The 24,831-nt window shown below is 37.0% G+C and overlaps 1 protein-coding gene across 1 annotated transcript; it reads left to right on the top strand.

The window, feature by feature from the left end:
- Positions 1-1,739: 1,739 nt before the first annotated feature.
- LOC139846790 (uncharacterized) lies at positions 1,740-18,479 on the top strand. Its single transcript, XM_071836321.1, has 4 exons — positions 1,740-2,075; positions 2,330-2,540; positions 13,201-17,957; positions 18,229-18,479. The coding sequence occupies exons 1-3, from the start codon at positions 1,902-1,904 to the stop codon at positions 17,952-17,954; spliced, it is 5,139 nt and encodes a 1,712-aa protein (XP_071692422.1). The 5' UTR covers positions 1,740-1,901; the 3' UTR covers positions 17,955-17,957; positions 18,229-18,479.
- The last annotated feature ends 6,352 nt before the right edge of the window (positions 18,480-24,831 follow it).

Raw genomic sequence — 24,831 nt, forward strand, 5'->3', positions numbered from 1 at the left:
TGTAATTTTCTTACAACTATAAATAATTTTCTAGTGGATATGTAAACTGAAACGGAGGAGTATGTATTTGCATTAGAACTGATAATCTAGTCGTTTATTCTAGAAGATAAGATTTATCGATCAAAACTATTAAAATGTGAAGAAAAAATTGCAAAGAAAAATAAAAGTTAGCTATGTAAACTTCACGATCATTATTGGCAAAAAGTAAATACGTAAACTACAAGGAGAAATGTACAAAATGGAGAAATGTAGAAAAGAAAAAGGTGAGGAGAAATGTAGAAAAGAAAAGGAAAAGTTGATTGAATTTGATAGTGAAGTAATTGGTTTTGATAAAGCTTTTGTGTACGGAGGTTTATATGGTGAAGGAAGCAATGGTAACTGGTTGATAACAAAGTTTTGTGTACGGAGATTTAGTTTTCTTCTCCACTCAAAGAATAGTTGATTTTCAAAAGAGAGAGCACTCACATATTTTGTTTTGTTTTGATTTTAGTTATCTTAAAATGAGATATTTCCACTTAGTATATGATCGATCCACTTTAATTGTGCATTAGACATTTGTACTATACAAATACTTGATGCACAATTTGTTGATGCACAATTTGTAGTGGATAAATAATTTTGTTTTAGTGAATATATCATCATCCTTAAAATAAAGATCATAACACTACTAGTTCAAGGGGTTCAATGACACTACTAGTTTTTTAAAATTTTACAAAATCCGTTCCATTTAAAATTACAAGAGACACAACTTGATAAAAGTATTAGACCACTTATATTTTTAGAATTTAAGTTTTATAGTTTGAACCATGACTTTTTGCCTAGTTCATCCCTTAATTATATACGAAATAGAAATCAAAGTCTCTCAGCAATAATTTTTCATTTAGATTTCTTTTATTTTAAAAAAAAGTGCAATCAGAGTCTTAATATGTGCATTGCATATGAGAGTAAATTCGTCTTTTTCAACTTCATCTTCTTCACTAAAACATTAATTCCCCCAAAATCCTCCTTTCCATGTAAATCACTAATTTAGGTAATGGTTTTGTTTAGATCTTGAGTTATTATTGTTATTATCATTTTTCAAATTATATACTCCCTCCGTCCCATTACAAATGTCCACTTACTTTTTGCACACAGTTATAGGAAATCCCACTAACTTCATTTTTCACCAATCAGAAATCTTCTCTCTCCAGAATAACCTCTTCTAATTAGTTAAAACACAAAGTGGACACTTAAAATGGGACGTCCCAAAATAGAAATGTGGACACTTTAAAAGGAACTGAGGGAGTATAAATTATTTGCATCACACACACATGTGTGTGTGTGAACTTACAGTAAGCATATCATATTTACATTTCATCTTCGCTTCCTTCAATAATCTTCTACCTATCAAAAAATTGACATCTAAAATCCTGCTGCTCAAAATATAAACAAACATTTATTTATTTATTTATTTTTTTTGTGACAATTCAGTTTGTAAACTTATTTGTATGTGGTAACATAGCATTCCTCATGTCTAGAACGTCCGAGCCATAGTTAAAAGGTTCAATTTGGAAATAACATATTCTAAAAGGATCAATAAGTCAACCATCTTGATTAACAAGGATCAAAACTGTAACTTAAAAAAAATTCCGCCATTAAATTGGGAGGGATTGAGAAGACTTGGGAGTGACTACGAGTATAAATCAACCGTCATTTTCCTTTTTGCGTTGTTTCAATTTCTTTTAAATTCTATAGTTCTACTCGTATAATATTTTCTATATTCTATCCTATTAATATAAATAATATTGTAATTTACGTAATGAGTGAAGTCATTAATTGATCGATTAGGTAAACTACTTAAGTTCGAAGTATAATTGTGAGTTAGTGAATACGTATCGTGCATTGTGTTGTGTTAATCTGTAATGACGTCGACGATGACTACGGCGGCTAAGGAGCATGTGGCGGAGATACGGCGGACGAACTTTTTGATCGGCGGTGAACGAATTCGGGTAATGGAGTATCTTCATTACGCCGTTAAATATCTTTCTGCCGAACTTTATGCAAAAGACGTTCACTTCCTTATGGAACTTATTCAGGTTTTCTATTTCTCTATAGACATATGCATCCACATTTAATCAATATTTTTTATTTATAATTAATTAAATTACAGAGTGCTCTGTAGTATCTATTTGAAATAACAGTAAAAAATTAAAATAAAATAAAATAATAGTATAAAAAAGCTAGTTAATTTGTGGTTTGAAAATGGTTTTTGTAAATTTTATGATGCTTGCTTTAATATGTGATTAAGTTAATTGGGATAATTATACTGTAATTGTTTGTTGTTTAACAGAATGCTGAGGATAATGAGTATTCTGAAGATGTTGATCCATCATTGGAGTTTGTTATTACGTCAAAGGACATAACCAATACCGGAGCTCCGGCGACATTATTAGTTTTTAATAATGAAAAAGGATTCTCGCGCAGTAATATTGAGTCCATTTGTAGTGTGGGGCTATCAACCAAGAAAGGTCTACGTAAGAGTGGATATATTGGTGAAAAAGGTGCTTTTCTTGCTTACTTTATTTTCAGTAATAATCATTAGGGGAAAATGGCCCGAAAATGTAACTTAAGTTATCCAATTTGACAATCAAACGACTTGTTCATCTTGATTCGTTGTTTTTCATGATGTTTTGGATCAAGTTGCTTCACAAAAAATGATAATCGAAGCATTAGTAATCTGTTCCAAGTCTCAATTTGAAGTAATTCGTGATTTTAGATTTTGTGTCCATTGGATATTACCTCAATTTTAAAAATTTGAACACGTAATCGTTTTTGTCAGCAAAAATTAAATTGCAATTTTTTTTCGGGCTTGTGCAAACTGAGGGTTACCTTGATTGTCAAATTGAGTAAATTAAGTTACTTTTTCTAGCCATTTGCCTAATTATATATAAGTTATTAGATAGATATTTTTACGCCAAGCTCTATACAATTGGGATCTCTCTGACTCTCTCTATTGGACTGTATTAGGGATTTTTAATTTAACAATTATGTTACTCAATGGGTTAATAATATGGAGATACTAGCACTTGATAAATGTGAAACTTGCAACTGCTACTCTGATAGGTTTTAAGTCAATCTTCATTTAATTTAACAACTAATTTAACACTTAAGAGTCTTTTTGTTTTATGTGATATATTGCTAGGATCATGACGTACATACAAATCTTAATGGTTTATGCCCATAATAAATTTCTGGGGTACTAAGTGATAGAAGGAAAAGATAACCTTGGATTGAATTGATTAACACTAGATTAGAGGATACATTATATAGTCTACAGAATACGTACATGATAAACTATACAATCTAAATAATAGGAGTTAGATAATAACTCAAATACAATTCAAATTACAAACCAATGATAGGATAACTAATTGTTATCCATATCTTAACATGCTATCGCAAGACGGAATATCGAGACGAGAGACCGATCTTGGACATGGGTGAAGTAAACGCAGCACGAGGTAAAGCCTTATTCAAAGGATCCGCAAGCTGATCAGTCGTGGACATATGACTACATGAGCAACCCGAAGCGTACCAAGCTGTACCTACTCACGAATAAAATTATATGCAAGAGCTAAGTGTTTCATGCTAGAATAAAAGACTGGATTTGCGCTAAGTTGAGTTGCCCCGAGATTATCACAGTAGATAACGGTTTGAGTAGAAGATTGCACTCCCATCTCACACAATAAGTTACTAAGCCATAGAATCTTTGTTGTAGTTGCGGCAACAACTTTGTACTCGGCTTCCATAGATGATTGAGAAACAAAACGTTGCTTTTTGGAGAGCCAACTAACCGGACTTCGTCCAAGAAGCACCACATGTCCCATAGTAGAAGTGTAGTCATCCTTGTTGTCGGAGAATGCATGGAGATGAAGAAGAGAATCACGAAAGAGAGTAATACCCTGATCAAGGGAGCCGACAAGATAGCACAGTAAGCATTTCAGAGCATTCAAGTGATCACGAGGAATCAATAAGCCCAGGTGGTAAGAGTGCCATTAAGGAACGTATTGTTGATAGAGTAGTTATCAGGTAGGGTTAATTCTTTAGGTGGTATTTGTTGGATGTGCAAAGAAGATCAAAACGAAGAAACTGGTACCGGTCGCGTTTGGGTGTAGTCTGTCGCGAAACGCGACACAATGGAACGCGACACAGGTGGCTGGAACGCGACAGATGTGACAGAACGAGGAGTCTGAAGGTGTAACATTTGGATCTGTTTTGTCGCGTATTGTTATGGCATGTCGCGGATCGCGACACACTGTCGCGAAACGCGACAGGGTGTGTAGCCAGCAAGTTATTAGATTGTTTCCTAATTTTGATTAGCACTATAAATATACCTATTGTAATCTGTAACCCTAAGCACGAAAAATCAATAAAATTGCTCTCTAGTTGGTCGTGGACTAAAGCAATCACATCGATTGCATATAACCACGTAATATCTTGTGTCGTTTACTTTTCTTGTTGTTATTCTGTCCGTTTGTCGTTTGTGGGATCACAATCTTTCGATTGGTGGTCGTTGTTGGGTCCATATATTCCTCACAACTGGTATCTAGAGCACAAGGTTCGTATTGGGCGCGATGGCGGACGAAGGAAGTTTAGGATTAATCGGTTCGATGGGAAAGATTTTGGATTTTGGAAGATGAAAATAGAAGATTATTTGTACCAAAAAAAATTACACTTATCGCTTGAAGAGAAGAAGCCTGATAGCGATAAACAAGAAGATTGGGATCTCCTAGATCGCCAAGCTTTAGGGGCGGTCAGGATGTCTCTTGCAAAAAACGTTGCTTACAACGTTATTAACGAGAAGACTACGTTTGGGTGTTTAAAGGCACTTACAAACATGTATGAAAAACCTAACGCTGCTAATAAGGTTTTTCTCATGCGTCAATTGTTCAACCAAAAGATAAAAGAAGGTGCGTGTGCTGCAGATCATATCAATGATTTCATCAATCTCATTACAAGATTGGCCTCGATGGAGATTGTGTTTGATGATGAACTTCAGGCACTGATTTTGCTTTCGTCTTTGCCTGAAAGTCGGTCGGGTACAGTTACTGCAGTTAGTAGTTCCACAGGAACCACTAAGCTCAAGCTTGAGGGGATCAAGGATTTGATTTTAGGGGAAGAAACTCATAGGAGGAATTTCGAGGAATCATCGGGGTCGCTCTTAAATACCGACAGGGGCAGGAAGAACGATAAGGGTACGAAGAAGGGTAAGAAATTCAAAAAGAGGTATAATTCTAAGGACCGAGAATCTGCAGTTTGTTGGAATTGCAATCAAAAGGGTCACTTTAGCACTCAATGTAAGAATACAAAGGTGGATAAAGCTAGAGCGAACTTCACTTCCGAGGATACAGATGACGCTTTGGTGTGTTGTGTTGAAAATTCGGTTGAAGTTTGGATCATGGATTCGGGCGCATCATTCCATGCTAATCTTAGTAAGGAGATGATGAAGAATTTGAAGGCGTATCTGGAGAAGGTGAGATTGGCGGATGACAAACGCTTAAACATAAGAGGCATTGGAGATGTGACATTGAAGACATCCAATGGTTCCAATTGGACTTTGAAAGATGTGAGGTATATTCCGGATTTGAAAAGGAAGCTTATCTCTATAGGTCAATTGGATGAAGAAGGTAATCATACTACCTTCGGTGATCGCAAATGGCGTGTTCTAAAGGATGGTCAACTCGTGGCATCGGGACATAAAAGGGGAACTTTATACATGGTCGAGGTATTCGATGATGATGAGGTTAATGTGACAAGTAATGTAGGGGCCGATTCTACTCTATGGCACCGAAGATTAGGGCATATGAGTGAGAAGGGGATGAAGTTGCTAGTTTCTAATGGGAAGATTCCGGGTTTGAAGAAAGTGGATATCGGGTTTTGTGAGCCATGTACTATGGGAAACAAAAGAAGGCATCATTCGGGAAATCGGGAATTGCGCCAAAGAATGAGAAGCTTGAACTTGTTCATTCCGATGTCTATGGACCTACAACGGTTGAGTCGCATGGTGGTTCCCGCTACAATGTCACCTTCATTGATGACTCCACTAGAAAGGTATGGGTTTACTTTCTCAAAGTTAAATCTGATGTGTTTTATACTTTTAAAGTGTGGAGAGCTGCTGTTGAAAACGAGACTAATTTGAAAGTTAGTGCTTGAAATCTGACAATGGAGGAGAATACAGCAGCAAAGAATTTAAAGACTATTGTGCGGAACATGGTATTCGTATGTTGAAAACAGCTCCGGAAACACCACAGCACAATGGGGTTGCCGAACGCATAAACCGGACGCTCAATGAGCGGGCTAGGAGTATGCGGTTACATGTGGGTCTACCAAAGCACCATTCGTCGCTTTTTGTTTTATGGTACACTCGTTTTTAGATTCCGGCCAATACTTCGGCGAGTTTTGGTTTGTTTGGCTACTTTTTTTCCAAATAAGATTTGTGCATTAGGGTTTTATTCGCTGCTGTTGTGATTCCCTGGTTTGCTGGGGTTGTTTGAATACTGTTGTTGGACTTATAATTCCTTGGTTCCCTAGATCCCACATACCCAATTTTGTGACAGGCAGTAAGTTCGATGGTCATGGCCTCTTTCCAAAGGGGATCCTTGAGTGCTTAAGCTACCGATGAGGCTTCTCGTGGACGTGCCTGAGTGGTGGTTGGGTTTTCCTATTTCGAATTGGGTTTAAAAAATTGATTTTCAGAGCTAGTAACAATAGAAGATGAAAAGTGGTGGGTGGTAAAAGAGTAGGTGTGGTGGGCTTAGCGAGTGGTGGCAACGGAGGGTCAGCAGCTGTTGTCGTTGGAGCAACATGTGGTGTGGAATCTGGTGGAGGAGTTTAGAGATTTGGAAAATCTATTTGAGACCAACTGTTAGAGTAGGGATAAGAAGGTGTGGATGTCATTATAGGATTGGGAAATTTAGCTTCAACAAACTTAACATGACGAGAGGTGCAAAGTTTATGAGTTAGCGGATAAAGACAGTTAGTGTACCCCACAAATATGCATGGTAATGATCGTGAGTCAAGTTTGTGTGTGGTGTAGGGCAAATTCACGAGTAACAAAGACATTCAAAAATTCGTAACTTAAGATAGTTAGGTGGTGTGCCAAACAATACATGATAGGGCATTGTATTGGATAAAGTTGAGGTAGGCAAACAATTTATGAGATATGAAAGCGTGGTAATTGTTGCGGACCAAAAAGTAGTGGGTAAGTTGGCATGTGAAAGAAAAGATATACCCGTTTTGACAATGTGACGATGTCATCGTTTTGCAAACCCATTATGATGTTTGGGTGTGAGGCGAAGATGTAAGGTGAGAAACGCCATTGGTAAGTAAAAAATCAGCTAGAACTAGGTACTCGCTTCCATTTTTAGAATAAAATGTTTTAATGGGACGGTCAAAATGTTTTTCCACCAGTGCCTTAAACAGAATAAAAACAGTTTTGGTGTTGGACTTCTTTTTGAGAGGGTAAAACCTTATGTACCGTGTAAAGTGATCAACAAGGATGACGTAATGTATACCCATTATATGAATAAACAGGAAAAATCTATAAATTGGTGTACTAGATGTCAAGCGGAAATTTCGAAACCAAAGTATTATTATTAAAAGGTAGTTTATGACTTCTATTACATAAACAAAAATTGCAATGAAACAGAGAAATAATAGGAACATTTTGTTTAAATGACACAACTATGAACTTGAAAGTATCTAAAGCATGATGACCTAAGCGATAATGCCAATCATGCATGTGCATTAGCCCGAATAGTGGAATAGGCACAGATGGTGGAGACAACAAAATGGACCGGATACATGCCATATTTAGATGGTCCTGTGAGAAGAGTGGTTCTTGAGAGACCATCCTTCACAACATAAAAATTATATGTAAAGCTTATTAGTAAATAATTATCAAGACATAACTGATAAACAGAAAGGATGTCACGATGAATATTTGGTGCATATAAATGTTAGAAAGAGAGAGAGATTTGGTGGCAGTAGATAGTGAAGAAGCACTAATGTGTGTAATAGGCAGTCCTTACCATCTCCAATAACAATCTCCTCACTGCCATTATAAGGATGGTGTAATGAAAGATTCGACGGATCTTGTGTGAAATGATGAGATGCACCCGAATCAAGGGGCCATAAATGTGTCTGTGGAGAGGAGTTTACATAAAATGTTGTTCTTCATAGTCTTTCTTGTTCTTGTTCACATAAAATCTTTTGTTTATCTTTTGTTCACAAGACCAATTGTTGGTAACGACAAGACGAAGTAGCGTTCGAATTGTTGCGGGTTTGACAACTGGGCTGAATGTTTTAGTGTAATCAAGACCCGGTCATTGTTGAAACCCGTTTGCAACCAAGCGTGCACGATAACGCTCAACGAAACCATCCTAGTTGTACTTAATACAGAAAACCCACTTGTAGTTGATCACAATACCCACAGATTCAGCAAGTACAAGATCCCACATACCCAATTTGTGAAGGTCTGTAAGTTCGGTGGTCATGGCCTCCATCCAAAGGGGATCCTCGAGTGCTTAAGCTGCTGATGAGGGTTCTCGTGGACGTGCCTGAGTAGTGGTTGGGTTTTTTTTTTTCTATTTCGGATTGGGTTTAAAATTTTGTTTCTTAGAGCGAGTAACAATGGAAGATGATGCATAAATGGTGGGTGGTTGAAGAGTAGGTTGTGTGGGGTTAACGGGTGGTGGCGTTGAAGGGTCAGCAGCGGGTGTCGTCGTTGGAGCGGCGGGTGGTGTGGGATCAGGTGGATGAGGTTAGAGAATTGAAACATCTACTCGACACCAACTATCAGAGGAGGGATACAAAGGTGTGGAGGGTGTGGATGTCAACTTAGGATAGGGAAATTCAGCTTCAACCAACTTAACATGACGAGATGTGTAAAGTTTATGAGTCAGAGTACCCCACACATATCCTTGGTAATGATCGTAAGTCGAGTTTGTGAGTGGTGTAGGGGCAAATCCTCGGGTAACAAAGACAGTCAAAACTTCGTAACTTAAGATAGTTAGGTGGTGTGCTAATCAATGCATGATAGGGTGATGTATTGGATTGCGTTGATGTAAGCAAACAGTTGTCGATGAGAAATGAAGATGTGGTAGATGTTGCGGAGCAAAAGTAGTGGGTAAGTTAGCATGTGAAAGCAATGATAGACCCGTTTCACCAATGTGACGATGTTGTTGTTCTGCAAACCCATTATGTTCAGGTGTGTGAGGCGGAGATGTAAGGTGAGAAACGCCATTGGTAGCCAAAAAATCTGCTAGAGCTACGTACTCGCTTCCATTGTCAGAATAAAGTGTTTTAATGGGATGGTCAAGATGTTTTTCCCACTGTTGCTAAACACCCCATCTCGAGCCGTTGCGACGCCCGTTACGACGGTTTGGTGACTAGCTCGTCCCGTCTTGAAGAAAACCGTCTAATATGATAGTCAACGGTCAAAATTCGGGTCAATGTTGAAAAAATCAGGTTAAAGTCTCAAAATTCGAAAAAGTCAGAAAGTCGGTAAAATCAGTCAAATTTGTCGTATTTTAGTTTGAATTTTCTATATTATATTAACGGTGATAACGATTATGGGTACAAATTAGTCAATTAAAGTTTTTGGCTTTAAAATATATACACATATATACATTTATATACTTATATATTTAAAAGTCAGCTTTGGTCAACGTCCATCTCGACCCCTGTCTCGAAGGTCTCGACCTTTTTAGGACCCGGCCGTCTCGACCCCACCTCACGTCTTTTGCAACCTTGGTTTTTCCACTAGTGCCTTAAACGGATTAAAAACTGTTTTGGTCTCGGACTTCTGAGAGGGTAAAACCATATGTATCGTGTAAAGTGATCAACAAAGATGACCGAATATTTATACCCATCATATGAATGAACAAGAGAAGTCCATAAATCGGTGTACAAGATATCAAGCAAAAATTTCGAAACCAAAGTATTAAGAGGCAGTTTATACTTTTATTACATAAACAAGAATTGCAATGAAACATAGAAATACTAGGAACATTTAGTTTAAATGACACACTATGAACTTTAAAGTATCTAAAGCAGGATGGCCTAAGCGTTGATGCCAATCATGTGCAGTAGCCCGAATAGTGGAACAGGCACGGATGATGGAGACAGAATGGACCGGATACGTGCCATCTTTAGATGGTCTCGTGAGAAGAGTAGTTCCGGAGAGACGATCTTATGTGTAAAATCGTGTATATAAATAATAAGTTGGAAAATTACAGTTGAATGCAGCAGTGTACCCGATCGTGTAGCAGTATAGAATATGGTAAAATTCAAATATCGTTCCAAAGGACAATATAATTGTAATTCGAGATTATGAACTAGATGTAATTAAGTAAAATAAAGAAATAATGGAAATAACAAAGATTTGGTTGTGGCTATTTAATGATTAGCCGAATCAAAGGGATTAAAATTGAAAGACAATTTTTTTTTTTTTTGGTGTTTTTTATTAATAAAACGTTTATAAGATAGAAAAGTAAACAGACGGTGAAAATATGCTCACTTAGACTTTCTTTACTAGTGTCGGATGTTTTGGATTAAGCCTTGATCAATTATCAAACGTTCACAATTTAACCAACCGGTTCACCAACAATTTCCTGAGCAAACACTTCAAACTAGATTACACGATACGGAATTCCCTGTAGCATAAGACCTCTACTTTGTGGTTAATCAACTTGACTGACGTATACACCTAAATTGTGATCCAATGTGAACTGTAGTCAACAATCGTGCCAACTCTCATTGTACACAATCAACACCTGTATCAACTAATTATATGATATGATTCAATACCGTCTCCGGTCAATGCACAAGTATCTAAAACAACTTAATCAATTAACTAAATGCGACAGACTTCAATAAACGTCACTAAATTAGACAACCACAGTAATCAATCAACCAAAAGTTTAGAACTTTATAAACAATTGTAATAGACTTCAATGAAATATCTTCTTTCTAAGTTTCTATTAGACAATTACAATTATCAATCAATTCAACAAACAATATCAACTAGAATATTCAAGTGTTTAAGCTATAAATCATCAAATATAGAATAATCAATCATAGAAATTACATCCAATAAAGTTTTTAGTCTAGATGAACATAAAAGATTTAGCCTACAACCATATTCGAAGACAAAATCATAATCAAAGTAAATAGAGAATTCATAGTTTTTAGCAAAGAATTAACCGAGAACAATGATGAATCTTCAATCTTTATAGTATCGTAGTCCGTTAATGGAATTATTGGAGTGTATAGATGATCTTGGAATTCCCCAAAAGTCACCTATTTTCGTCCCTTCTTGCTCTGAAAAACGGCTGCCAAAAGATATGTCTCACAATGACCTAAAGATTAAATTTAAACAAATCATCCCTTCAGCATGCAATTCGCGAACGCGAGCCAGATACAAGGGAGGGCCTCGCGATCGCAAGCCTCCCTAAACTCGCACTTCGCGTTCGTCTTTGCATGTTTACGCGACTGAAACTTGTGCTCGATGTGTACGTTGCGATTGCGAGCCAACACCTCGCGAACCCGAAGCCTTACAATCTCGTTTTGGCCTGAAAAAAATCTTGAACTTTTATTTTGATACCCGACTCGAACCGGGACCAATATTTCTGACTTTTAAGCTCCGGAACAAGTATAAATCACCAAAATTACTCCAAAATACCTCTTGAGCTAAAACGCGTTAATCTTCATCGAATTCTAACATTAACGCTTCAGATATGTGCGAAACTAACTTGAATGAGGATGATATTGCGATAATAACTATGCCTGATTTGAGCAATATCACGATCCTTCACAACATAAAAATCAGATATTTGTAAAAATCAGGTGTAAAGCTGATTAGTAAATAATTATCTAGACATAAGTGATAAACTGAAAGGATGTCACGATGAATATTTGCTGCATATAAAACGTTAGAGAAAGAGAGAGAGAGAGAGATTTGGTGGCAGTAGATAGTAAAGAAGAACCAATGTGTATAACAGGCAGCCCCTTACCATCTCCAATAACAACCTCATTAGTGTCGTCATACGGATGGTGTAACGAAAGATTCGACAAATCTTTTGTGACATGATGACGCACCTGAATAAAGGAGCCATGGAGGCGTCTGTGTAGAGGAGTTTACCGTAGCCATGCTTGCTTGTGGTGAGTTCGTGCTTTGAAACTGGGGTGGAGTAAGGTGTGGATGTTGTTCGGCAAAAACTGGAGTCTTTTGTAAAGAATTCCCTTTTTCATTGCCAAGGAAAGGTCTCGAACCCGTGAATGCACACTAGCGTGATTGACTTGATATCTGGGAAAAAGAGCGATTCGATGAACTGTTGTTGGTCCTTGTATATGTTGGATTGGCCGTGGCTGGTAAGGTACCAAGTAGAGGCTGCGTTTTGATGGCTAGTTCTCTATTGATCAATTTTTCATGAAACTTGGTGAAAGAAATAGCAGTATCACGAGCATTGATTGGATCAATATTTCATGGAATCATCATGGAACTTAAACAATCCATAACCATCTAGTGTGGCATAAATTTGAAGTTTCCAAGCGTTGTAATTAGGTGAGGTTAGTTTGAGAGAGTGACGATGATGATTGGATTTTTTGGATCATCATCATTGAAGAATAGTATGTGATGCCAATTTTAGGTTGGAATCAACAAGGCTGTGATACCATGATAGAAGGAAAAGATAACCTTTGATTAAATTGATTAACAATAGATTACAGAGGATACATTATATAGTCTACAGAATACGTACATTATAAACTATACAATTAGAAATCGTTATCAAGATCTTAACACCAAGTGCAATTAGTAATCTCTCTTGTGTGTCGTATTATAGTATACATGATACATGTAGGGTTCGATGAGCAGTCTTTTCAGTTGTAATCTTTCTTTCTTGTTGTTTTATAGTTGAAACTTTCATTGTAATATGGTGATTATTAAGATTGAGCATAACGATTTGGCTTGATTATCTGGTGTTTGCTACTACTATTAGTGTTATATATATATATTTTTTTTTCAACAACGTGTAGAAGTGTGCTAAACGGAAAATGTAGGCTTATATGGTAATCTGTTATTTCATTTTGTGTGCTGCTGTTTATTTTCATTTGCAAAGTGAGTTTTCTTACCTCTGTTTTGTTTACATTCTAAATCAGGAATTGGGTTCAAGAGTGTGTTTCTGATAACAGCTCAACCTCACATTTTCAGCAACGGCTATCAGATAAGGTTTAATGAGAAACCTTGCCAGCTATGTAATGTTGGTTACATTGTTCCCGAATGGGTCGAGGATGAATCAATCTTGTCTTCCATTCGAAGCATATATGGTTCCACTTCTACCCTCCCAACAACAACTCTCGTTTTACCGTTAAAACCCGACAAAGTCAAACCAGTTAAGGATCAACTTTCAAGTGTTCATCCTGAGGTTCTATTATTCCTTTCAAAAATAAAGCGGCTTTCAGTTAAGGAAAATAACGAAGATCCTAGAATCAATACTGTGAGTGCGATATCGATCTCAAGTGAAAAAAATTTTGTTACATTGAAGAGCATGGATGCTGAGTCTTACACACTTCATCTTATCGCTGATGATACTACCGATAAAGATGGCACTGAATGTGATTACCATATGTGGAAACAGAGGTTTCCTGTGAAGGACGAAAGTAAAGTTGAGGGCAGATCTGAGGTTGATGAATGGGTGATTACATTAGCTTTTCCAAACGGGACCCGGCTCAAAAGAGGTGCGAGCATGCCCGGTATTTATTCGTATTTGCCAACCGAGACGGTAACAAATTTCCCGTTTATTATCCAAGCTGATTTTCTCCTAGCGTCATCAAGGGAGAATATTCTATGTGACAACAAATGGAACAAGGGGATTCTCGATTGTGTCCCAGTTGCTTTTAGGGATGCATTTACGTCACTCATTAAGTCGACTAACAATGCTCCTATTTCCAGTCTTCCAAACATGTTTCGGTTCTTGCCTGTTAATTCTTCATCTCATCCCGAACTGAACAATGTTCGCGATGCAATTAAAGCCAAGATTATGAACGAACCAATCGTTCCTTGTGAGTCGTACACAGTCCAGAAGCTGTTTTGCACACCTGTTGAAGTTTTTAGGTTAAAGCCTGCATTTTGGAGCATACTGAATAGGGCAAGAAATGAAGGTGTGAGTTTTCAGAACATTTCATCTCACGGAGCTTATGTACTCACTTCGTATTTCGATAAAGCGGAGTACGATTCTGTTTTAGAGTTTCTGGAAATCAAATATGTTGATAATGAATGGTATGCTAGATGCATTTCCAGTTCAAATCTTGTGATGGGCGTCTCGGAGGATGTATATTTAGAGCTTTTGATATTCATAGCAGAACATTGGAGGTGGACTTTTCGCGATACCGAAATCAATAACATACCGTTGATCAAGTATGTTGGACTTGATGGCCAGGTGGCATTGATGAAAATCAAAGTATGTGCAGACAAGCTACTTGTTGTGAATTCTGATTGCAACATCTCTTGGTTGATTAACTGGAACAAGGAATTTCACTGCCCAACTGAACGATTTTTCTTACCCGAAGACACACATAATGCTATCAGATCGTGTTCAAAGAAACAAACTCTAGACAAGTGGCTGAGAGAGGAACTAAATGTTAAATTAGTCGGTGTTAATAAATACGCATACGATATTTTATCTTCAATCGGTAGTGACCGCAAACTCACTGTTATGTTTGCCCATTTCGTCTACAACTCTCTACAAAAGAAATACTTGCAAAAAGATGAAGTTGAAGAGATATGTAATTATTATATGCCGATTGTTGATAACTACGGCTATATAAACACTAGTAGAACTGGAGTTCTGGTACCTGCAAATGGAAGCAAGTGGGTCGAGCTGATTGGTGATAATCCTTGGAGACACCATAATTACGTTGAGCTGGCGGAAGATTACACTCATTGTGCAAGCTATTTTGGTAAGGTTACATCAGGGGAAGAGCTAATTTCGTTTATGAAAACTTATGTTGGTGCATCTGATGTTCCTGATATAACTCCCCCAAATTCTGCTATTCCTACTCTATCTTCCCCTCTTACAAAGGAGAACACGTTTTTGCTTCTAGAATGGATTTGCAATCTAAGGAGGGAAAGAGTTGGTTTACCGGAAAGGTTTTTGTCGTCTATCAAAAATGGTAGCTGGTTAAAGATTTCATTAAGTGGTTCTGTTGGTTATAAACCACCTAACGAGTCATTCATGCTAGAAGAGTCAATTGGGAAGCTTTTACAGAATGGATCGGTCCTTGTTGACATTCCGTTGATAGATGTAAACTTTTACGGCGATGAGATAAAAAGGTACAAAGAAGAACTGCAATTGTTTGGTGTTCGGTTCGAAAATAAAGAAGCGTGTGAGTTCATTGGTGATAGTTTGATGTCCATTGTAGCTTCTTCGAAGCTTACCAGATACAATGTTGTTTCAATACTGAAGTTTATTCAGTATTTGGGAGAGAATTATATATCTAGTAAGGCCTTCATTGACACTATCAAAGGTGGTAAATGGCTGAAAACTTCTCGAGGTGACGCGGCTCCGAGCAATGCTGTTTTGAAAAGTTGTGAGTGGGATGCTGCTTCAGAGATAAGCGATATTCCGTTTATCGATCAAGATTATTATGGGAACGAGTTGCAGTGTTTCAAAACAGAATTAGAGCTGTTGGGTGTGGTTGTGAGTTTCGATGATCATAGATGTTACCAACTTGTTTATGATAACTTAAAGTCTTCATCTTTATTGACTTCTTTGTCATCTGAAGCAGTTTATATGATACTAAAGTGCATGTCAAATTTGGTATCATCAGCTAATTTGGTGCAAGCGGTTAAAGGTAACAAATGTTTGAAGACCAACATGGGCTACAAATGTCCATCTGAGTGTTTTTTGTCAAATCCTGAATCCGAGTGGGGAGGTCTTCTTAAGGTTTTCAGATCGTTTCCGATTCTTGATGAAAGCTTCTATGGACAAAAGATCTTCTCAATGTCGAGTGAGTTGAAGAAAATTGGTGTTATTGTTGATTTTGAGGATGCATCAAAAGAATTCGTTCGCACTTTCAAGCAACACGCTTCTTCCATGACAAAAGAAAATGTTCTTTTGTTACTGGATTGCTACGTAAAGATGAAGAAAATGAAGATTAAATTGCCTTCAGAACTCAGCAGCTGCTTATGTAATGAAAAATGGCTACGGACGAAACTCGGTGACTACAGATCTCCGCGTGAGTGCATTCTGTTTGGAACAGATTGGCAACCGATTTATCTAATATCGCGTCTTCCTTTTATCGATGATTCTGATAATTGTTATGGCAGTCGAATTCACGATTATAAAGATGAGCTGAAGCTGTTAGGCGTGATCAATGATTTCAAAGTCGGTGCTGAGTTGGTGGCTGGTGGGGTCATCTTACCTCATGATTGTAGCACCATTTCTCCTGTAAGCGTTTTTGCGTTGCTTGATACTGTTAAGCAACTTGAAGAAGTAAAATCGGAAACACGTACTAAATTCTTTGAAAAGCTCTCCACGAAGAAATGGATAAAAACTCACTTCGGATACAAACGGCCAGGAGAGTGTCTACTATTCGATCCTGCTTGGGATTCTTTACTTAAACGCACTGATGGTCCGTTTATCGATGAAGAGTTTTATGAATCCCGTATTGCTTCTTATAAAGACCAGCTTAATTTGTTAAAAGTTGTTACAGATGTTAACAACGGATGCCAGCTGCTTGCTAGTTATCTCGACTCTCACTCCAGTTTTGAAAGTATTAATCGCATATATAATTACTTGTCACAATTTAACTGGAAGCCCGAAGAGGAATTCGACAAAAAGATTTGGTTACCTAGGGGTACTGAAAATGGGGAATGGGTAACACCTCGAAAATGTGTTCTTCATGATAAAGATAATTTGTTTGGTGACGAGTTAAATGTTTTGGATAAATGCAACTACAAAAGTAATCTTCTTAGCTTCTTTGCTGATGTTTTCAATGTTAAAGTTCACCCTTCGGTTGACGATTACTGCAATTTATGGAAGAAATGGGAATCTTCCGAATGTCAAATTACACATACCGAGTGTTGCGCCTTTTGGAAGTTTGTGGTTAACAACTGGAATTCAGAAACAGAAGACAAGTTTATTGATAACATATCGAAACTTCCTGTTTTAGATTCTACTTCTGATGGGATTTTTTTGCTTCTCAAGTCTGAAGTTTTCATCGGTGATGACCTGTTTTTAGTAGATCTCTTTCAAAAAGCTTCTCATGATCCCATGTTTGTTTGGTATCCTCAGCCAAGTTTGAAGTGTCTAAACCGAACCAAACTCATAGACATCTACCGCAAACTAGGTGTCTGTATGCTGTCTGAATCTGTTAAGAAGATTGTATCTGATGTGGATCATGATAAGTTTAAGCCGGTAAAGTCTGAAAATAAGATCATCAAAAAGGGATTGTTTAAATTAATTCTTGGATTTCTCGCCGATCCTAGTCTTAAAATTGATCCGGAAAGTAGACATGAAGCTGTGAACCGTTTGCTAGCAGTTGAAGCTTTTGAGACAGTTGAACCGATGAATGTTGGATACAGTTTGTCGTTTTCTTCTGGAGATGTGGTTCGTGTGGAAGCCAGAAGAATGGTTCGTTGGGACAAACAAAACTCGATGTTTTTCATGCAAAAGATTGACAAGTCTTGCGGTTACATAAATGTGATTGAGCACGCTTCTCATTTTGCAGAAGCGATAGCGGATGGTGTGTTTTGGGAGAACGAAGAATTTGTGCCAAAGCTTTCTGAACTGATTCGGTTGGGTTTTATGCTGAACTTTGATGAGGAGGCGATTGATTTTCTATTAAAAAACAAAAATCTTGAAATCTTAATGGAGGATCAGAATTACCTTTCTTCCACATTCTCTTCTTAATCGGTATGTCATGTTCGATCCATTACATACAATATTTGGTAGATATCTCAATTTAAGGCCATGATTGGTTGGACTAACAGTGATTCGATACGATTGACTTATTGGCTCATCTGATAGTCGACCTTTACATTCAAACTTTTGAAATGATGCTATTAAACTGTAGATGTTATGATTTTAAGTTATAATTAAAGTTTACTACTTCTATAGCCTGATTAAACCAAGTAGAAGCACGACTTTGAGTACTAACTGTTTGGATTCTGTGTTCAAAATGCAGGACAAAACAGAAGGAAGGTACTGATCAGCATATGGTTATGGTGGTGCACCTGTATTAGCTTTTGGAAGTTGTTTCTGTGTTTTTCGGAATATTTTGCTTCTGAATTTCCAGTATTTATTTATTTCTTTCCGGACTCTTATGTTTATAAGGTTCTTTTCATGTAATGAATTTGATGTTTCTATGGTCTTAGTTTCTGAATCATAACCTATCCAGAATTCAGATGTGTAATAAAATGTTTGTTGGTTATTCTATAGGAAGTAACATTTTCAGCAATATTGTCATATGTTAATTGGGCGTTCATGCTGAATTTAGGATGCTGATTATGTACAGTAGCAGTTTAGTTCTGCACTTTGATATATCGAATGGCTCCATCCCTAACAAAGTTGAACTTTGATACATCGAAATTAGCCTTTTCTCCCTGCTTATTTTGATGAGTTTACATCACAATTAACCAAAAGCTAGATAGTTTAAATAAGGAAAAAGAAGATAAATGGTTAACTCATAACTTGAAGTAGTGAAGACATATACTATGAGTAGTAGTTATACATAATCAAAATAAAGGTTTTTCATTCTATCAATTTCAGAACATACACCATATGATACTTATACCCGGAAAATGGGTCAGGTTGGGTCGATTTGGCTAACGGATCAATACGGATTTGGGTTGAATTGGGTCATGCGTTGAATGAGTCAGAAGTGGCTAAGAGAAGAAGTGGGCGTTGATTTTGTGAGCGTTTATGAATATGCAAAAGGATCATTCTTCTTCGTAACTGCAAAATGACTGATGCTTTTGGCCATTTCGTCTACAAATCTTTACAAAAAAATTACTTGTAAAAGTATCAGGTTGAAGCTCTCTGTAATTATATGCCTTCCTATTGTTGATAACTATGGGCGAGTCAACACAAATAGAAATGGAGTTCTGGTGCTTTCCTAGAAAAAAAAAAGAGTTCTGGTACCTGCTAATTGGTATGTCATGTTTTATCCATTATATATACATAAAATATTTACTATTTACTAGATATATTAATTTGAAGCAGTGAGTGAGATTAGACTAAGTGATTTGAAACGATTAACTTATTGGCTCATCTAATTGTCGAGCTTTACAATCCCAACTCTTGAAATGATCTACTATAATAAAGTTGTGTCTGAATTGTAAATGATAGGATTTAAGTTTTATTTTTTTGACATGTTTTCTTTCAAATATCTTGTGCCAATCTAACTTTACTACTTCTATATCTATAGCCTGTTTAAACTAAACTAAATAGAAGCACACCTTTGAGCAGGAACTTATGCATTTTGTGTTCAAAATGCAGGAGATGGTTGGTGACGGTGAAGTTGTTTCTGTTTGCTTTTTCTTGGAATATATTGTTTCAGAATCTCCCAGTGTTTTCATTGTTTCCTGAATCTTAAGTTGCTTTATGTTATTTTTTGATAAGGTTTCTGTTCATGTAATCAGTGGATTTGATGTTTCTATGATTTTATGGACATCTATGGTGTTAGTGTTTGAATCGTAACCCATCCAAATATGCTGTGTATCAACTTGGAGGGACATTGTCATTTGCTAATTCGGTGTTCATGATGAATTTGTGATGCTAATCATGTAAAGTAACCACACAGCTGAGTTACACTTTTTGATGTATAAATCTTAGTTTATTGTGTTATGCTTTACCCTATAAAAGTGAAATTGTTTAGTAAAACATTTGAGTTATTGTTTATTAACGGGAAATTGGTCTAGCGGGATCCAGGAAGAGACCCTTTCAACATCTATCTATAGTTTCTATTAAAATTCTATAATGATAATGTCATTATTAGGTTAATTCTTTTGTTAAAAAAAATCAAAAAACAAAAGAAAAAAATCTAAGCACTGTGGGTGATGTCATTAATCTAAATAATTTTGAATTGAAATTAAATCTTATTAATTAATTATTATTATTAAATCTTATTAATAATTATTTTAATTATTAAAATTAAATAATTTTGAATTATTTTAATTAATTATTTTGAATTTAGTACGAGAAGGTATAAAAGCTAGGCAGAAGGAAACCATATCAAAATTTATATTTTAATTTACACTTTAAAATAAAATGACAACCAATATTATCTTTTATGATTGGATGTCAATTGTTTAATATGCATTTTAGGTGTTTGATGAAATATTCAGTTGACGAGTTTCTTAATCGGAATATGTGGTTCCACGAGTCATTAAACTAAATGACTTTAGCATTTACGTTCACTTAATACCTAAAACATATCATTAAACTGTTTCGTTTAAATAAAATCGTGATTCCACAGGTCATTTCACTAGTTTTTTTTATTCGGTTAAAAGAGGAACAAAATTAAATATTTAACATGGACTAACTTTTTTTGACGTTACTGAGTGTTTAAATAATTGGGCCACACTTAACTTTCCAACCCAATCAAAACACCTTTTCTTTTCCCTAATTTTCTTTTCGTTTTATTTATTTAATTAATAATTAAAATTAAATTAATCCTATACCTATAAATATACGTGCAATGCAACAGAACAAGTAAGGGCAAATAGAAAACCGCGGTATACCTATAAATATACGTGCAATGCAACAGAACAAGTAAGGGCAAATAGAAAACCGCAACCACGGGTGGAGAAGGATACGATGAGTTCGAGAGCGGTATGTGTATAATTGTTAGTTTAGGTTAGGTATTCCCTTTTTCATATCCCTAGTTTTTTACATTGAATCGGTTTAGTAGTTCTCATATATTACAAGAGTGTTTTTTGGGGAATATAAAGAAATTGGATTGGATAGGATAATTGTATCATGTTGAATTTTGTATATATTGTCAATTGCAGAGTGTAGATTGTATATAATAATAATAAAATACTATATGCTATATGCTGCTTGCTTGTTGGGCTCTGCAAACCTTACCTTTTTTTAGGTAATGTATTCCCTTTTGTTTTTATAAGAGTAAGCTTACAGACGCTATCAAAGCCAAAGGAGGTGAAATTGAAAATGCAATATCAGTTCTTCAAAAATCTCATGCCCTAACTTTTTGTCAAGTTTGGATCCCCCGCACCATTAGCAATGACATGGATGAGCGCGTGGTCAAATTCGTCGGTGGTTATACTTCTGCTTTTAAGGATTATTATGACGCCTGTCTCAAAATACAAGACGGGCTATGTGGACTGGCTATGAAGGCACTTGGGACTTACAAAGCATACTTTTCCAGAAATATTTCTGCTAAAGGGGACCTACACACATTGATCCCTGCCACCTCAGCATCCGAATCTAGCTGATGTCTTGGCATATGCTTGAGGAATATTAACACCGGAGATCTTGATTATGCATTCGAGTGTTTGGAGATATTGAGAACTTTAAACAATTAGAGGGAAGATTCCAGGAAACTCACACGAAGCTTCCACGAAGTTGTTAGGAAACTCACATGTAGCTTCTACGAAGTTGTTAGGAAACTCACATGTAGCTTCCACGAAGTTGTGAGGAAATTCACATGTAGCTTCCACGAAGCTGTCAGGAAACTCACATGTAGCTTCCATGAAGCTGTCAGGAAACTCACATGAAGCTTCAAGGAATTGTTTTTAGCTTACTCTTTAAACCATTCTATAAATAGACCCTATTGTAACTCATTGTAAACACACCACAAATATTCAGTAAATACATTCTCTAGTTGGTCCGTGGACTAAAGCAATCACAATGATTGCATATAACCACGTTATCTCTTGTGTTGATTTACATTTCTTGCATTTATAATCTTTCGTTCTTTAAGTGGGTTAGTAATTTTGTAGAATTACTATCGGTGAGTGATCTTGTTGAATCACTTGCGTTGTTTTGGGTCATAATATCCTTACAACTGGTATCAGAGCACAAGGTTTCGTTAAGGGAACGATGGCGGAAGACGGAAAGTTTAGAATACCGATTCGATGGGAGAGACTTTGGCTTTTGGAAGATGCAAATTGAAGATTACTTGTATCAAAAGAAGCTACATCAACCTCTGTTAGAGACCAAGCCCGAAAGCATGAGCGATGCCGATTGGACGCTTTTGGATCGTCAAGCTTTGGGTGCGATTCGTCTTTCATTTGCTAAGAACGTTGCATACAACGTTGTGAATGAGAAGACGACATTTGCTTGCTTGAAAGCACTCTCTAACATGTATGAGAAACCTACCGCTTCTAATAAGGTTTTTCTCATGCGACAATTGTTCAATACGAAGATGAAGGAAGGTACGAGTGCAACGGATCATATCAACGAGTTCAACAACATCATATCGAGGTTAGCATCGGTAGATTTTGTGTTTGATGATGAGTTAAAGGCACTAATCTTGCTTTCATCATTATCGGAAAGTTGGTCGGGTACGATTACCGCAGTTAGTAGCTCTACGGGAACTACTAAGCTAGCGTTTGAAGGAATAAGGAATTTGATTCTTGGTGAAGATACTCGTAGGAGAAACTCGGGGGAATCGACATCCGGTTCTTTGTTAAGTACCGACAACCGTGGTAGGAAATTTGATCGCGGTGAGAAGAAGGGTAGAAAGAAGTCTAAGAAGAGGTATCCATCGAAAGATAGAAGTGAAGCTGTTTGTTGGGGTTGCAATCAAAAAGAGCACTTTCAAAGGAATTGTAAAAATGGTCTGGCGAAAGGTGTGAACTTGACCGCAGAAGAAAGTGATGATGCACTTTTATGTAGTGTTGAAAATTCTATGGAGTCTTGGATTTTGGATTCGGGAGCTTCGTTTCATGCTACTCATGTCAAAAGCATGATGCAGAATTTTTGTTCATATCAAGGCAAGGTGAGATTGGCGGACGACAAACAACTCAATATAAAGGGCATTGGAGATGTTTTATTGAAGACTACTCTTGGCTCTAATTGGACCTTGAAAAATGTAAGGTACATTCCTAAATTAAAAAGGAAACTTATTTCGGTTGGTCAATTAGATGATGAAGGTAACGCGGTTACTTTTGAAAACTGCCAATGGAAGGTGGTTAAGGGTAGTTGTGTAGTGGCTAGTGGACATAAAAGGGGAACTCTTTATATGGTTGAAGTGTTTGATGAAGACACGGTGGTTGCTACAGTTAATGTTGAGTCTGAATCAACTCTATGGCACCGAAGACTCGGGTATATGAGTGAGAATGGTATGAAGATGCTTGTTTCGAGTGGGAGAATTCCGGATTTGAAAAAGGTAGAACTTGGGTTTTGCGAACCATGTGTATATGGGAAGCAAAAGAAGGTGACTTTTGGGAAATCGGGAAATGCTCCTAAGTTGGAGAAATTGGAGCTTGTTCATACGGATGTATTTGGTCCAACGAATGTAGAATCACATGGAGGTTCTCGCTATTATGTCACCTTCATTGACGACTCCACTCGAAAGGTATGGGTTTATTTTCTTAAAGCTAAATCTGATGTATTTAATACATTTGTGAAGTGGAAAGCTATGGTAGAAAATGAGACTAACTTGAAGGTCAAGTGCTTGAAGTCGGATAATGGAGGGGAATATGGTAGTCTTGAGTTTAAAGACCATTGTGCAAAGCTCGGTATTAGAATGTTAAAAACGGTACCAGAGACACCGCAACACAATGGGGTAGCCAAACGTATGAATCGTACGTTAAATGAAAGGGCTAAGAGTATGAGACTACATGCCAGTTTGCCTAAGATGTTTTGGGCAGATGCGGTTAATACGGTGGCTTATTTGATTAACAGGGACCCTCAACACCGTTGGGTTTCCGAATTCCCGAGGAAGAATGGCAAGGTAAGAAGGTGAGTTATAATCACCTTAGGATCTTTGGGTGTAATGCTTATGTGAAGACCAAAGATGCGGATAGAGATAAGCTTGAAGCTAAGTCAAAGAAGTGTACTTTCATAGGTTACGGGTCGGATGAAATGGGTTATCGTTGTTGGGATAACGAGGCTAGAAAAGTGATTCGTTCTCATGATGTTACCTTTGATGAAGATTCGGTTTATGGCAAACCAGAAACGGGGAGTCCTAAACCGGGTCATGTTACGTTTGACGATGTTTCTATTGATGATCATGCAGGTTCTAGTGGGAGTACGGGTAACAATGAATTGCCAATTAACGGTGAGGCGTTAGAAAATGCTAATGATGGAAATGATTCGGAAAGCGGTGATGATTCCGAACATAGTGCGAGTTCTAGTGATGAGGAGGACACAAATGAAACCGGTCCAACCATTTCGGTTGCTCCTACACTAAGACGCTCGACTAGAGTGCCCAAACCTAATCCTAGGTATTCTCCATCAGCAAACTACTTGCTCTATACCGAGAATGGTGAACCCGGAAGTTACTTTGAGGCAAGGAAGACAAAAGAATCCATACAATGGGAGCTTGCCATGAAATAAGAGATGGGGTCACTTGAGAAGAATAAAACTTGGTCACTAGTGAAGTTACCTCATAATAAAAGGGCGTTGCAAAGTAAATGGGTGTATTGAATCAAGAATGAGTTGGATGGTAAGAAAAGGTACAAGGCTCGTTTGGTGGTTAAAGGCTTTCAACAAAAGAAATGAGTTGACTATCAAGAGATATTTTCACCGGTGGTGAAGATGACTACTATTCATTTGGTACTTTCTATGGTTGCATCTGAGGACTTACATCTAGAGCAAC

Source organism: Rutidosis leptorrhynchoides, chromosome 5, assembly GCF_046630445.1.
Source record: "Rutidosis leptorrhynchoides isolate AG116_Rl617_1_P2 chromosome 5, CSIRO_AGI_Rlap_v1, whole genome shotgun sequence".
In the NCBI taxonomy this organism is placed as follows: domain Eukaryota; kingdom Viridiplantae; phylum Streptophyta; class Magnoliopsida; order Asterales; family Asteraceae; genus Rutidosis; species Rutidosis leptorrhynchoides.

Bases quoted from the DNA above. Each gene is read 5' to 3' on its own strand.
- LOC139846790 (XM_071836321.1), top strand. From the start codon at position 1,902: ATGACGTCGACGATGACTACGGCGGCTAAGGAGCATGTGGCGGAGATA. The intron at 2,076-2,329 runs GTTTTCTATTTC...GTTGTTTAACAG, and splicing joins TCCTTATGGAACTTATTCAG to AATGCTGAGGATAATGAGTA. The intron at 2,541-13,200 runs GTGCTTTTCTTG...ATTCTAAATCAG, and splicing joins TGGATATATTGGTGAAAAAG to GAATTGGGTTCAAGAGTGTG.